Raw genomic sequence first — 16,001 nt, 5'->3', positions numbered from 1 at the left:
TGAGGACGAAAATATTTGACTTGTACTTTAAATTTGAATTACTTGGGTTTGGATCAAAGTGATTTTTAGAAAATTAATTGCGATGATATGGCACCATTAGTGTGTGCTTACTGTAGCCTAACTACCGAAGTGTTACACCATCTTCATCATCCCGGCGCTCTCCATGACGAGGAGGGAGTAGTTCACCCTCGGGGCTGAGGGTATGTATGAGTAGCTATGTGTTTGATCTCTCTCTATCTCTCTCTCGTGTTCTTGATTCGTCACGATCTTGATGTATCGCGAGCTTTACTATTATAGTTGGATCTTATGATGTTTCTCCCCCTCTACTCTCTTGTGATAGATTGAGTTTTCCCTTGAAGTTATCTTATCGCATTGAGCCTTTAAGGATCTGAGAACACTTGATGTATGTCTTGCATGTGCTTATCTTTGGTGACAATGGGATATCACATGATCCACTTGATGTATGTTTTGGTGATCAACTTGCGAGTTCCGTGACCTCGTGAACTTATGCATAGGGGTTGGCACACGTTTTCGTCTTGACTCTCTGGTAGAAACTTTGGGGCACTCATTGAAGTTCTTTGTGTTGGTTGAATAGAAGAATCTGAGATTGTGTGACGCATATCATATAATCATACCCACGGATACTTGAGGTGACATTGGAGTATCTAGGTGACATTATGGTTTTGGTTGATTTGTGTCTTAAGGTGTTATTCTAGTATGAACTCTAGGATAGATTGAACGGAAAGAATAGCTTCGTGTTATTTTACTACGGACTCTTCAATAGATCGATCAGAAAGGATAACTTTGAGGTGGTTCCGTACCCTACAATAATCTCTTTGTTTGTTCTCCGCTATTAGTGACTTTGGAGTGACTCTTTGTTGCATGTTGAGGGATAGTTATATGATCCAAATATGTTATTATTGTTGAGAGAACTTGCACTAGTGAAAGTATGAACCCTAGGCCTTGTTTCAACGCATTGCGGTACCGTTTTCGCTCACTTTTATCATTAGTTATCTTGCTGTTTTTTATATTTTCAGATTACAAAAACCTATATCTACCATCCACATTGCACTTGTATTACCATCTATTCGCCGAACTAGTGCACCTATACAATTTATCATTGTATTGGGTGTGTTGGGGACACAAGAGACTCTTTGTTATTTGGTTGCAGGGTTGCTTGAGAGAGACCATCTTCATCCTACGCCTCCCACGGATTGATAAATCTTAGGTCATCCACTTGAGGGAAATTTGCTACTGTCGTACAAACCTCTGCACTTGGAGGCCCAACAACGTCTACAAGAAGAAGGTTGTGTAGTAGACATCAAGCTCTTTTCTGGCGCAGTTGCTGGGGAGGTTAGCGCTTGAAGGTATATCTTTAGATCTTGCAATTGAATCTTTTTGTTTCTTGTTTTATCACTAGTTTAGTCTATAAAAGAAAATTACAAAAAAATTGAATTGAGGGTACCTCATATGCTTCATCTTTTTAATATCTTTCATGAAAATAAGGATTCCGATAATTTTGCCAAAATGCTAGAAGAAGAATGCATTAAAATGTTTGGCACTAAGTTTTGAATGATGAGCATGATTGCAATGTTGTTAGTACGAACTCTTTGAATATCCATAGTACTAATGATGATTGCACTAGTCATGATGAAAATGTCTCTTATAAGCATGTCAATTTTTATGGAGTGCATAGGGTTTGCAAGTACACACCAAATAGGGAAGATAGATTTTGCAAGAGGCATAAGTATTTAGAAACTAAATGGTTGTAAGAAAGGCTAGATGTTTGTGCTGAAAATTTAAATTTTCTTAGCCATCCTTGTGAACTTTACAATGAATGTGGTCATTTAAATATCCAATGCAAATTGTTTCATGATCGAATCGTGTCCAAAAATTGTGATAACTTGATTTCCCTTGCACATCATAATGAACTTAGTTTGCTTCTGGGTTATGAAGAAATGAAACGTATAACTAAGAATATTCCAGAATTTGCCCTTGATAAAGTTCTTGATTTTGATCTAGAGAAAATTTATATGTATTGTGTGATGAATTGCATTGATAATCCTTATATTGCCAATTACATAAAGTCAAGAAAACAATTAGAAGATGAAGAGAATACTAATGAAAGGGAAGAGATTTCCCAATATCCTCCTATTTTTTCTTATGATGAATCAGGTAACGAGGAAGAGCCTTCTATCCAACCAATCTCATTAATAAGGAGCTCCAAAAAGAGGGTTAAGCCCACACATGATGCGAAGAAGCAAAAGAAAAGACGTAGAAGCAAAGGTAAAAAGGTATTGTGCACCAATAATGGACCGGTAGAAGGAAGCATCCGGGGGCGGGAGCACCATCAATAGCGGAGAGCTTGGCCTTCATGTCGACAGGTGTAGCTGCAGGCTTGCAATTAAGCTTGCCAGCACGGTCAAGTAGCTCATGAGCATACTTCCTTTGATGAAGGAAGAAGTCGTCCACGCGTCGTACTACCTCGATGCCGACAAAATAGTGGAGGGGCCCCAAGTCCTTGATGGCAAACTCAATGCGAAGGCGCTCAGTGAGCCATCGAAGGAGGTCGGTGGTGCATGATGTCAAGATGTTGTCGTCAACAAGCAGTAGGTAGGCTGTAGCAGCGCCCTGTGTGTACACAAACAACGAGGTATCTGAGCAAGTGGAGTGAAATCCGAGCTGATGAAGAAAGGCCGGGATGCGCTGGTACCAGGCACGCGAAGCCTGCTTGAGTCCATACAAGGAGTGGGAGAGCAAGCGGACATGATCGGGATGCGCATCATCGACGAAGCCGGTGGGCTGTTGGCAGAAGACCTGTTCATCAAGATGACCATGAAGAAATGCATTGGAGACTTCCATATGATGAACTGGACATGCACGCAACACAACGAGCTGAAGAATGGTGCGGATCATGCCCGGTTTGACAATCGGAGCAAATGTGTCGGCGAAGTCAACACCCGCACGCTACCGAAAGCCGCGAACCACCCAGCAAGCTTTATACCGCTCGAGTGTCATCGGGATAGAGCTTATGCCTGAACACCCACTTGCCGCTGATGACATTAGCATGTGGGGGTCGAGGTACAAGCTGCCAAGTCCGGTTCCACAACAGGGCGTTGAACTCCTCCCGCATGGCTGAAAACCACTGAGGATCGCGAAGAGCGGCACGAGCGGATGAAGGAATCGGCAATGGCGTGGATGTCGAGGGCTCGAGGTAGTGTAGACGTACTGGTCATAGGGATAGCGGCCACTGGGACGAAAGACACCAGCACGCGCCTAAGTGACCGGTCCTGGCGCAATGACCGGAGCAGCCACCGGAGCAGTCACCGGAGAAGCAGCCTCCGATGAAGCGGCCGACGGGATCGGAGTAGACGCCGAAGATATCAGGGTACCCGGCATGACCGATGAAGATGCCGGGGTACCCGGCGTGGCTGGCGAAGGGGCCGCCGGCGAGGCACCCGGTGTAGAGGCCGGCATTGCCGGCATGGCCGGCATTGCGACCGATGAGGAGGTCGGCGTTGCCGGCGTGGCGACCGGCGAGGCAGACGGTGTAGAGACCGGGGCCGCCAACGAAGCCGTCGAAGATGGTGGTAGGGCGCGCTGAGGAGGCTTGTGATAAAGTCCGTTGGTCCCTGGCTTAGAGGACACCGATGCCGCATCTGTAGGTGGTACCCGTTGAAATGGAAAACACCTCTCATCAAAGTACACGTGCCGGGAAGTGATGACTAGATGAGAGACGGGGTCATAGCAGCGATATCCTTTGGTGTTAGCCAGATAACCAAGGAAGATGCAGGTGATGGAGCGAGAGGTGCCAGCTTATGAGGTGTGGTGGAGGCAACACTAGGATAGAAAAGACACCCGAAGACTCGTAACGCGTCATAGGTTGGTGGCGAGCCAAAGAGAAGATGATGCAGTGTATAATTCCAACGAACGCGACAAGGGTGAATATTGAGGAGCAAAGATACTGTAGCTAGGGCATCAGACCAAAACCGCAGAGGGATGTTGGCATGGAATAAAAGAGTGCGGACACAGTCATTGAGGGTACGAAGAATGCGCTGGCTCGACCATTTTCCTGGGAGGTGTATGGACACGTGAGGTGGAAGATGGTGCCATGGGAGCTAAGGAGCGAGCGAATGGCAAGGTTGTGGTTCGTGAATGTTAATAATGCTCAGAATTAGAGGTAACTGCATCCTCAAGAATAGATGTAAACCTAGTTATCTGAGGACTAATTCATATATACATACGTGGGTTGTAAAGAAATTTTTATCTCTTCAGTAAATACATGGGTGTCTATGTGTACATTCAGTGGTACAAACTATTTTATGGGATAATGATATTTTTCCTACCTATTAGTGCATAATGATTGTTTTACATAAGCTTCAATTGAAACTATACTCATATCTTGGCTACCTATTGGTAGCAGCATGATTTCTACTTAGGCTTCAATTTGGTCAGCTTGCAGGATTGATTTGATCAGCATACCGCATTTTTGTTGGGGAACATAGTAATTTCAAAATTTTCCTACGCACACGCAAGATCATGGTGATGCATAGCAACGAGAGGGGAGAGTGTGATCTACGTACCCTTGTAGACCGACAGCGGAAGCGTTAGCACAACGCGGTTGATGTAGTCGTACGTCTTCACGGCCCGACCGATCAAGCACTGAAACTACGTCACCTCCGAGTTTTAGCACACGTTCAGCTTGATGACGATCCCCGGACTCCGATCCAGCAAAGTGTCGGGGTAGAGTTCCGTCAGCACGACGGCATGGTGATAATCTTGATGTACTACCATCGCAGGGCTTCGCCTAAGCACCACTACAATATTATCAAGGATTATGGTGGAAGGGGGCACCGCAACGGGCTAAGAATATGATCACATGGATCAACTTGTGTTTCTAGGGGTGCCCCCTGCCCCCGTATATAAAGGAGCAAGGGGAGGAGGCCGGCCGGCCCCTATTGGCGCGCCAGGAGGAGTCCTAGGAGGGGGAAGGAAGTGGGGAGGGAGAAGGAAAGGGGGGCGCCGCCCCCCTCTCCTAGTCCAATTCGGACCAGGGGGGAGGAGGCGTGCGGCCCACCCTGGCTGCCCCTCTCTCTCTCCACTAAGGCCCATATGGCCCATTACTTCTCCCGGTAGGGTTCCGGTAACCCTCCGGCTCTCCGGTTTTCTCCGAAATCACCCGGAACACTTCCGGTGTCCGAATATAGCCGTCTAATATATCAATCTTTATGTCTCGACCATTTTGAGACTCCTTGTTATGTACGTGATCACATCCGGTACTCCGAACTAACTTCGGTACATCAAAACTCATAAACTCATAATATAACTGTCATCGAAACCTTATGCGTGCGGACCCTACGGGTTCGAGAACAATGTAGACATGACCGAGACACGTCTCCGGTAAATAACCAATAGCGGAACCTGGATGCTCATATTGGCTCCTACATATTCTACGAAGATCTTTATCGGTCAGACCGCATAACAACATACGTTGTTCCCTTTGTCATCGGTATTTTACTTGCCCGAGATTCGATCGCCGGTATCTCAATACCTAGTTCAATCTCGTTACCGGCAAGTCTCTTTACTCGTTTCGTAATACATCATCTCGCAACTAACTCATTAGTTGAAATGCTTGCAAGGCTTATGTGATGTGCATTACTGAGAGGGCCCATAGATACCTCTCCGGCAATCGGAGTGACAAATCCTAATCTCGAAATACGCCAACCCAACATGTACCTTTGGAGACACCTGTAGAGCTCCTTTATAATCACCTAGTTACGTTGTGACATTTGGTAGCACACAAAGTGTTCCTCCGGCAAACGGGAGTTGCATCATCTCATAGTCATAGGAACATGTATAAGTCATGAAGAAAGCAATATCAACATACTAAACGATCGGGTGCTAAGCTAATGGAATGGGTCATGTCAATCACATCATTCTCCTAATAATGTGATCCCGTTAATCAAATGACAAAACATGTCTATGGTTAGGAAACATAACCATCTTTGATTAATGAGCTAGTCAAGTAGAGGCATAGTAGTGACGTTTGGTTTGTCTATGTATTCACACAAGTATTATGTTTCCGGATAATACAATTCTAGCATGAATAATAAACATTTATCATGATATAAGGAAATAAAATAATAACATTATTATTGCCTCTAGGGCATATTTCCTTCAGTCTCCCACTTGCACTAGAGTCAATAATCTAGATTACACAGTAATGATTCTAACACCCATGGAGCTTTGGTGCTGATCATGTTTTGCTCGTGGAAGAGGCTTAGTCAACGGGTCTGCTACATTCAGATCCGTATGTATCTTGCAAATCTCTATGTCTCCCGCCTGGACTAGATCCCGGATGGGATTGAAGCGTCTCTTGATGTGCTTGGTTCTCCTGTGAAATCTGGATTCCTTTGCCAAGGCAATTGCACCAGCATTGTCACAAAAGATTTTCATTGGACCCGATGCACTAGGTATGACTCCTAGATCGGATATGAACTCCTTCATCCAGACTCCTTCGTTTGCTGCTTCCGAAGCAGCTATGTACTCCGCTTCACATGTAGATCCCGCCACAACGCTTTGTTTAGAACTGCACCAACTGACAGCTCCACCATTTAATGTAAACACGTATCCGGTTTGCGATTTAGAATCATCCGGATCAGTGTCAAAGCTTGCATCAACGTAACCATTTACGATGAGCTCTTTGTCACCTCCATATATGAGAAACATATCCTTAGTCCTTTTCAGGTATTTCAGGATGTTCTTGACCGCTGTCCAGTGATCCACTCCTGGATTACTTTGGTACCTTCCTGCTAGACTTATAGCAAGACACACATCAGGTCTGGTACACAGCATTGCATACATGATAGAGCCTATGGTTGAAGCATAGGGAACATCTTTCATTTTCTCTCTATCTTCTGCATTGGTCGGGCATTGAGTCTTACTCAATTTCACACCTTGTAACACAGCCAAGAATCCTTTCTTTGCTTGATCCATTTTGAACTTTTCAAAACTTTGTCAAGGTATGTGCTTTGTGAAAGTCCAATTAAGCGTCTTGATCTGTCTCTATAGATCTTAATGCCCAATATGTAAGCAGCTTCACCAAGGTCTTTCATTGAAAAACTCTTATTCAAGTATCCCTTTATGCTATCCAGAAATTCTATATCATTTCCGATTAGTAATATGTCATCTACATATAATATCAGAAATGCTACAGAGCTCCCACTCACTTTCTTGTAAATACAGGCTTCTCCAAAAGTCTATACAAAACCAAATGCTTTGATCACACTATCAAAGCGTTTATTCCAACTCCGAGAGGCTTGCACCAGTCCATAAATGGATCGCTGGAGCTTGCACACTTTGTTAGCTCCCTTTGGATCGACAAAACCTTCCGGTTGCATCATATACAACTCTTCTTGCAGAAATCCATTCAGGAATGCAGTTTTGACATCCATCTGCCAAATTTCATAATCATAAAATGCGGCAATTGCTAACATGATTCAGACAGATTAAGCATCGCTACGGGTGAGAAGGTCTCATCGTAGTCGATCCCTTGAACTTGTTGAAAACCTTTTACGACAAGTCGAGATTTGCAGACAGTAACATTACCGTCAGCATCAGTCTTCTTCTTAGAGATCCATTTATTCTCAATTGCTTGCCGATCATTGGGCAAGTCAACCACAGTCCATACTTTGTTCTCATACATGGATCCCATCTCAGATTTCATGGCTTCAAGCCATTTTGCGGAATCTGGGCTCACCATCGCTTCTCCATAGTTCGTAGGTTCATCATGATCTAGTAGCATGACTTCCAGAACAGGATTACCGTACCACTCTGGTGCGGATCTTACTCTGGTTGATCTACGAGGTTCAGTAGTATCTTGTTCTGAAGCTTCATGATCATCATCATTAGCTTCCTCACTAATTGGTGTAGGTGTCACAGAAACTGGTTTCTGTGATGTACTACTTGCCAATAATGGAGCAGGTACAGTTACCTCATCAAGTTCTACTTTCCTCCCACTCACTTGTTTCGAGAGAAACTCCTTCTCTAGAAAGTTTCCGAATTTAGCAACAAAAGTTTTGCCTTCGGATCTGTGATAGAAGGTGTATCCAATAGTTTCCTTTGGATATCCTATGAAGACACATTTCTCCGATTTGGGTTCGAGCTTATCAGGTTGAAGCTTTTTCACATAAGCATCGCAACCCCAAACTTTCAGAAACGACAACTTTGGTTTCTTGCCAAACCATAGTTCATAAGGCGTCGTCTCAACGGATTTTGATGGTGCCCTATTTAACGTGAATGCGGCCGTCTCTAGAGCATAACCCCAAAACGATAGCGGTAAATCAGTAAGAGACATCATAGATCGCACCATATCTAGTAAAGTACAATTATGATGTTCGGACACACCATTACGCTGTGGTGTTCCAGGGTGGCGTGAGTTGTGAAACTATTCCGCATTGTTTCAAATGTACACCAAACTCATAACTCAAATATTTTCCTCCACGATCAGATCGCATGAATTTTATTTTCTTGTTACGATGATTTTCAACTTCACTCTGAAATTCTTTGAACTATTCAAATGTTTTAGACTTATGTTTCATTAAGCAGATATACCCATATCTGCTTAAGTCATCTGTGAAGGTGAGAAAATAACGATATCCGCCACGAGCCTCAACATTCATCGGACCACATACATCTGTATGTATGATTTCCAACAAATTTGTTGCTCTCTCCATAGTACCGGAGAACGGTGTTTTAGTCATCTTGCCTATAAGGCACGGTTCGCAAGTACCAAGTGATTCATAATCAAGTGGTATGGAGTTTCTTCATGCGCTTTATATCGATATGACCTAAACGGCAGTGCCACAAATAAGTTGCACTATCATTATCAACTCTGCATCTTTTGGCTTCAACATTATGAATATGTGTGTCACTACTATCGAGATTTAATAAGAATAGACCACTCTTTAAGGGTGCATGACCATAAAAGATATTACTCATATAAATAGAACAACCATTATTCTCTGATTTAAATGAATAACCGTCTCGCATCAAACAAGATCCAGATATAATGTTCATGCTTAACGCTGGCACCAAATAACAATTATTTAGGTCTAATACTAATCCCGAAGGTAGATGTAGAGGTAGCGTGCCGACCGCGATCACATCGACTTTGGAACCATTTCCCACGCACACCGTCACCTCGTCCTTAGCCAATCTTTGCTTAATCCGTAGTCCCTGTTTCGAGTTGCAAATGTTAGCAACAGAACCAGTATCAAATACCCAGGTGCTACTGCGAGCATTAGTAAGGTACACATCAATAACATGTATATCACATATACCTTTGTTCACCTTGCCATCCTTCTTATCCGCCAAATACTTGGGGCAGTTCCGCTTCCAGTGACCAGTCTGCTTGCAGTAGAAGCACTCAGTTTCAGGCTTAGGTCCAGGTTTGGGTTTCTTCTCTTGAGTAGCAACTTGCTTGCTGTTCTTTTTGAAGTTCCCCTTCTTCTTCCCTTTGCCCTTTTTCTTGAAACTAGTGGTCTTGTTGACCATCAACACTTGATTCTCCTTCTTGATTTCTACCTCCACAGCTTTCAGCATTGCGAAGAGCTCGGGAATAGTCTTATTCATCCCTTGCATATTATAGTTCATCACGAAGCTCTTGTAGCTTGGTGGCAGTGATTGGAGAATTCTGTCAATGACGCAATCATCTAGAAGATTAACTCCCAATTGAATCAAGTGATTATTATACCCAGACATTTTGAGTATATGCTCACTGACAGAACTGTTCTCCTCCATCTTGCAGCTATAGAACTTATTGGAGACTTCATATCTCTCAATCCGGGCATTTGCTTGAAATATTAACTTCAACTCCTGGAACATCTCATATGCTCCATGATGTTCAAAACATCGTTGAAGTCCCGATTCTAAGCCGTAAAGCATGGCACACTGAACTATCAAGTAGTCATCAGCTTTGCTCTGCCAGACGTTCATAACATCTGGTGTTGCTCCAGCAGCAGGCCTGGCACCCAGCGGTGTTTCCAGGACGTAATTCTTCTGTGCAACAATGAGGATAATCCTCAAGTTACGGACCCAGTCCGTGTAATTGCTACCATCATCTTTCAACTTTGCTTTCTCAAGGAACGCATTAAAATTCAACGGAACAACAACATGGGCCATCTATCTACAATCAAACATAAACAAGCAAGATACTATCAGGTACTAAGTTCATGATAAATTTAGGTTCAATTAATCATATTACTAAAGAACTCCCACTTAGATAGACATCCCTCTAATCCTCTAAGTGATTACGTGATCCAAATCAACTAAACCATGTCCGATCATCACGTGAGATGGAGTAGTTTCATTGGTGAACATCGCTATGTTGATCATATCTACTATATGATTCACGCTCGACCTTTCGGTCTCCGTGTTCCGAGGCCATATCTGTATATGCTTGGCTCATCAAGTATAACCTGAGTATTCTGCGTGTGCAACTGTTTTGCACCCGTTGTATTTGAACGTAGAGCCTATCACACCCGATCATCACGTGGTGTCTCAGCACGAAGAACTTTCGCAATGGTGCATACTCAGGGAGAACACTTCTTGATAATTAATGAGAGATCATCTTAAAATGCTACCGTCAATCAAAGCAAGATAAGATGCATAAAAGATAAACATCACATGCAATCAATATAAGTGATATGATATGTCCATCATCATCTTGTGCTTGTGATCTCCATCTTCGAAGCACCATCGTGATCACCATCATCACCGGCGTGACACCTTGATCACCATCGTAGCATCGTTGTCGTCTCGCCAATCTTATGCTTCCACGACTATCGTTACCGCTTAGTGATAAAGTAAAGCATTACAGCGCAATTGCATTGCATACAATAAAGCGACAACCATATGGCTCCTGCTAGTTGCCGATAACTTGGTTACAAAACATGATCATCTCATACAATAAAATTTAGCATCATGTCTTGACCATATCACATCACAACATGCCCTGCAAAAACAAGTTAGACGTCCTCTACTTTGTTGTTGCAAGTTTTACGTGGCTGCTACGGGCTTAAGCAAGAACCAATCTTACCTACGCATCAAAACCACAATGATGGTTTGTCAAGTTGGTGTTGTTTTAACCTTTGCAAGGACCGGGCGTAGCCACACTCGGTTCAACTAAAGTTGGAGAAACTGTCACCCGCTAGCCACCTTTGTGCAAAGCACGTCGGGAGAACCGGTCTCGCATAAGCGTACGCGTAATGTCAGTCCGGGCCGCTTCGTCCAACAATACCGCCGAACCAAAGTATGACATGCTGGTAAGCAGTATGACTTATATCGCCCACAACTCACTTGTGTTCTACTCGTGCATATAACATCAACACATAAAACCTAGGCTCTGATACCACTGTTGGGGAACGTAGTAATTTCAAAATTTTCCTACGCACACGCAAGATCATGGTGATGCATAGCAACGAGAGGGGAGAGTGTGATCTATGTACCCTTGTAGACCGACAGCGGAAGCGTTAGCACAACGCGGTTGACATAGTCGTACGTCTTCACGGCCCGACTGATCAAGCACCGAAACTATGACACCTCCGAGTTTTAGCACACGTTCAGCTCGATGACGATCCCCGGACTCCGATCCAGCAAAGTGTCGGGGTAGAGTTCCGTCAGCACGACGGCGTGGTGACGATCTTGATGTACTACCGTCGCAGGGCTTCGCCTAAGCACCGCTACAATATTATCGAGGATTATGGTGGAAGGGGGCACCGCACACGACTAAGAATATGATCACGTGGATCAACTTGTGTTTCTAGGGGTGCCCCCTGCCCCCGTATATAAAGGAGCAAGGGGAGGAGGCCGGCCGGCCCCTATTGGTGCGCTAGGAGGAGTCCTCCTCCTAGTAGGAGTAGGACTCCTACTAGGAGGGGGAAGGAAGTGGGGAGGGAGAAGGAAAGGGGGCGCCCCCCCTCTCCTAGTCCAATTCGGACCAGGGGGAGGAGGCGCGCGGCCCACCCTGGCTGCCCCTCTCTCTCTCCACTAAGGCCCATATGGCCCATTACTTCTCCCGGTAGGGTTCCGGTAACCCTCCGGCTCTCCGGTTTTCTCCGAAATCACCCGAAACACTTCCGGTGTCCGAATATAGCCGTCTAATATATCAATCTTTATGTCTCGACCATTTCGGGACTCCTCGTTAGTCCGTGATCACATCCGGGACTCCGAACTAACTTTGGTACATCAAAACTCATAAACTCATAATATAACTGCCATCGAAACCTTAAGCGTGCGGACCCTACGGGTTCGAGAACAATGTAGACATGACCGAGACACGTCTCCGGTCAATAACCAATAGCGGAACCTGGATGCTCATATTGGCTCCTATATTCTACGAAGATCTTTATCGGTCAGACCGCATAACAACATACATTGTTCCCTTTGTCATCGGTATTTTACTTGCCCGAGATTCGATCGTCAGTATCTCAATACCTAATTCAATCTCGTTACCGGCAAGTCTCTTTACTCGTTTCGTAATACATCATCTCGCAACTAACTCATTAGTTGAAATGCTTGCAAGGCTTATGTGATGTGCATTACCGAGAGGGCCCAGAGATACCTCTCTGACAATCGGAGTGACAAATCCCAATCTCGAAATACGCCAACCCAACATGTACCTTTGGAGACACCTGTAGAGCTCCTTTATAATCACCCAGTTACGTTGTGACATTTGGTAGCACACAAAGTGTTCCTCTAGTAAACGGGAGTTGCATAATCTCATAGTCATAGGAACATGTATAAGTCATGAAGAAAGCAATAGCAATATACTAAATGATCGGGTGCTAAGCTAATGGAATGGGTCATGTCAATCAGATCATTCAACTAATGATGTGATCCCGTTAATCAAATGACAACACATGTCTATGGTTAGGAAACATAACCGTCTTTGATTAATGAGCTAGTCAAGTAGAGGCATACTAGTGACGTTTGGTTTGTCTATGTATTCACACAAGTATTATGTTTCCGGATAATACAATTCTAGCATGAATAATAAACATTTATCATGATATAAGGAAATAAAATAATAACATAATTATTTCCTCTAGGGCATATTTCCTTCAATTTTAGCACAATGGGGTTTCTGAACTTACGATCTAGAACCTAACTATACACCTAGATAGAAGCAAGCAACTAAACATCATTTTGGTAAGGTAACTTAGAAATTCCAGATGCGTCATAAATCATTTGATCTGATGATAACCAGTTCATTTGGACAAGGCAAAAAGAAAGTTACTTTTATTTTAAAATTATTTAAGTTGAAAAGCTTGAACAAGCAACTAATTACCTAGATTCACATTACATGCCTTCTTTTGCAAACAATTGCAGCTTTTTTATGTAATTTTTACATTTACTTGGAAGTGTTCTTAGCATCTCAAACCTTGCACCTTTGTTTTGTTCATTGGGGTGCGACATATGTGATAGTTACACATCCTTTACCTTTGTAACTTTTTAGTACTAGACAACCTTGACATGTATATGGAAGAAGGTACGAGGTATATTCATGAATCCTTTTCACTAAGGTTGAAGGAATGGATGTTGGGGTTTCCGTGGGGCTGAAGAATGAAAATGGATCATTCAAACTATTTGTCATGGAATGTGGCTGTTATATGAAAGACTTGGACATAACACTTAATGGAGGATCCTCTTGGTTTTATCAAGGGTACGTGGTTCACAATTTCATATTTGTGAATACTTTGTCAACTCCTTTGAGTAGGGGTTTCTCCATATAAAACTCTTGTCATGATATGTATCTGAAGTGAACTAGGGTTTTCCTTTTTGAACGAATTTTAGTGAAATGTTATTTAACCCACTTCAGTTGATATATCCTCTTGCTTTTTGTAGATTCATAGATGCTTTTAGCAATCATATCAGATCATCTTTGGAAAACGCGATTATGAACAAAATAGTTGAGGGTGCATCGAAGCTCGACCTTTTCCTAGGAGGTCTTCCAAAGGAAATTTATGTTGATAGAGTCGCTACTATGAATGTGACATTTATTAATGATCCGCGCTTCAGTAGTTCCTCTGTTGAGTTTGATATAGATGGACTATTTATTCCATCTAATAAAACTGCTCCTCAGAGTGACATGCATTTTGGTGATACCAAACTTGCACCACCTCTTGGCAGCTCTTCAAACATGTTGTGGATTTCATTGGACGAAGATGTTTTCAACTCTGTTTCATCTCTCTACTTCAAGGTATACTATGATCATTTATCATTGTAAACTTGTTCCTTTTCTCTTCCTATTTCAAAAGAATAGTATTCTTATCGACTATGTGAGTGCAGAGTTGCTAACTTGAACCTAGACGTTTTCCATGTTTCAACTATACTACTACGTAGCAGTGAGCCTATTCTGATTGACGTGATCACTTTTTTCATTCAGGCTGGTTTACTACAACATATGGTGGACAAGGTTCCCGATCAGTTTCTTTTGAACACTGCTGGCTGGAGGTTTTTGATTCCAAGGTTGTACCATAAATATCCAAACAAGGATATGCTACTGAACATTTCTGCTATATCACCTCCCTCTGTGAGGATTAATGTAGGTAGAATTGACACCACGATGGACTTAGATGTCATAGTAATCGTATTGGGTTCTGATGATATAGTTCCAGTTGCATGCATATCACTGGTGAGTTTTTCTTCTCACTGATTTTGTGTGTTCCTATCCTAGTTGTTCAGTTTATGAAAGGTAATCTATTGGAGTGAAATGACAATGCATATGCACCATCTGGGTGGTATTAAAGAATACCTTTTTATGTTGCTTCGGGCTCTCAATATTTCAACTTTTCACACAATCAAACTAAACTTTGCTATTTGATATGCTCAGAAATCAACATTCCATCCAATGATTTGCTGTTAACAATCAAAGTAAACTAAAGTAAACTAGACTAAACTTTGCTGTATTGGATAATTGGAAGTTTGTATCTCCATGAAAACATAGGCATCTTTCTCAATCTCTTACAGTTATTCTTATTGTAATACATATTGCTTTTGCAGTCAATTTCTGTTTCTGGACGTGCAAGTGTTTCTGGGAATAATCTTGTTGGAAACGTTGAGTTAAATTATTTCTCGTTTGACTTGAAGTGGAGCGATATTGGCAAACTTCATACTGGTATAGTGCCGGTAAATTTTTGCCTCACCATTTTTAGTTTTTTTTCTCCCAGTGGTAGGGCCTTTAATTGCACCCAAATGCACACTTTAGTAAGATGTAGCAGGGGAGATTCCTAATCTAAATGCTAGCACTGAGATGAGCTCGGAAATTGCGACCTCATGTCTAGGAAGATATCTGGCTTTTTTATGAAAGATTATGTTATGCTAAGTAAATGAAGGAGTACCATTTTATAACAGAAAATGCCTTCAGAGATGTCCTTAAACCTGACACGAAAAGAAAAACCAGTGGTTACTAATGGAGCTGCACTCATATTTCATTATACCTAATTTTACTTTACTTATTTGAACATCATTATGCTAATCCTGTTAAATTGTCAGAGTCCGACGCGTATTGTCCTGAAAACTTTGTTCATGCCCTACGTGAACTCGTATCTTGGACACGGTTTCCCGTTGCCCATCATCAAGGGCTTCGTCATCAGAGATTCTTATATCCTCACTTCATACTCAAGCATTATGTTTCCTTCGTCGAACCAATGAATAGATCTGGAATAAAGCAGGTTGTTGGATTAGTCACCAAAGGTCCCGCAGTCACCATGAAACAATTAGTATAAACTAATGTACGTTGTGAAGCTACTTCATTGATTGTATCTCTTGTAGTCTAGTGTCGGTTGTATAAACAATTAGTATAAACTAAGGTCCGGCATCGGTTTGTAGTCTGTAAATAATCACCCCCACTAGTGCAGAACAGGGCAATAGCACCGGTTCGTAAGGCCCTTTAGTGCTGGTTTAGGAACCGGCACTAAAGTTTCGGCACTAAAGGCCCC

At 42.8% G+C, this 16,001-nt stretch overlaps 1 protein-coding gene across 1 annotated transcript; it reads left to right on the top strand.

Moving 5' to 3' along the window:
- Positions 1-13,533: 13,533 nt before the first annotated feature.
- LOC123107235 (putative BPI/LBP family protein At1g04970) lies at positions 13,534-15,714 on the top strand. Its single transcript, XM_044529233.1, has 6 exons — positions 13,534-13,549; positions 13,678-13,723; positions 13,906-14,260; positions 14,447-14,695; positions 15,064-15,189; positions 15,556-15,714. The coding sequence occupies exons 1-6, from the start codon at positions 13,534-13,536 to the stop codon at positions 15,712-15,714; spliced, it is 951 nt and encodes a 316-aa protein (XP_044385168.1).
- The last annotated feature ends 287 nt before the right edge of the window (positions 15,715-16,001 follow it).

This window comes from Triticum aestivum, chromosome 5A (assembly GCF_018294505.1).
Source record: "Triticum aestivum cultivar Chinese Spring chromosome 5A, IWGSC CS RefSeq v2.1, whole genome shotgun sequence".
Classification (NCBI taxonomy): Eukaryota; Viridiplantae; Streptophyta; class Magnoliopsida; order Poales; family Poaceae; genus Triticum; species Triticum aestivum.
Note: the sequence above shows the minus strand (reverse complement) of the source record. Positions and strands in the feature narration are given on the sequence as shown.

What these genes read in the sequence shown, in the direction of transcription:
- LOC123107235 (XM_044529233.1), top strand. An exon ending in TCCTCTTGGTTTTATCAAGG is followed by an intron (nt 13,724 to 13,905) that starts GTACGTGGTTCA and finishes TGCTTTTTGTAG; the next exon opens with ATTCATAGATGCTTTTAGCA. An exon ending in TTTCATCTCTCTACTTCAAG is followed by an intron (nt 14,261 to 14,446) that starts GTATACTATGAT and finishes TTTTTCATTCAG; the next exon opens with GCTGGTTTACTACAACATAT.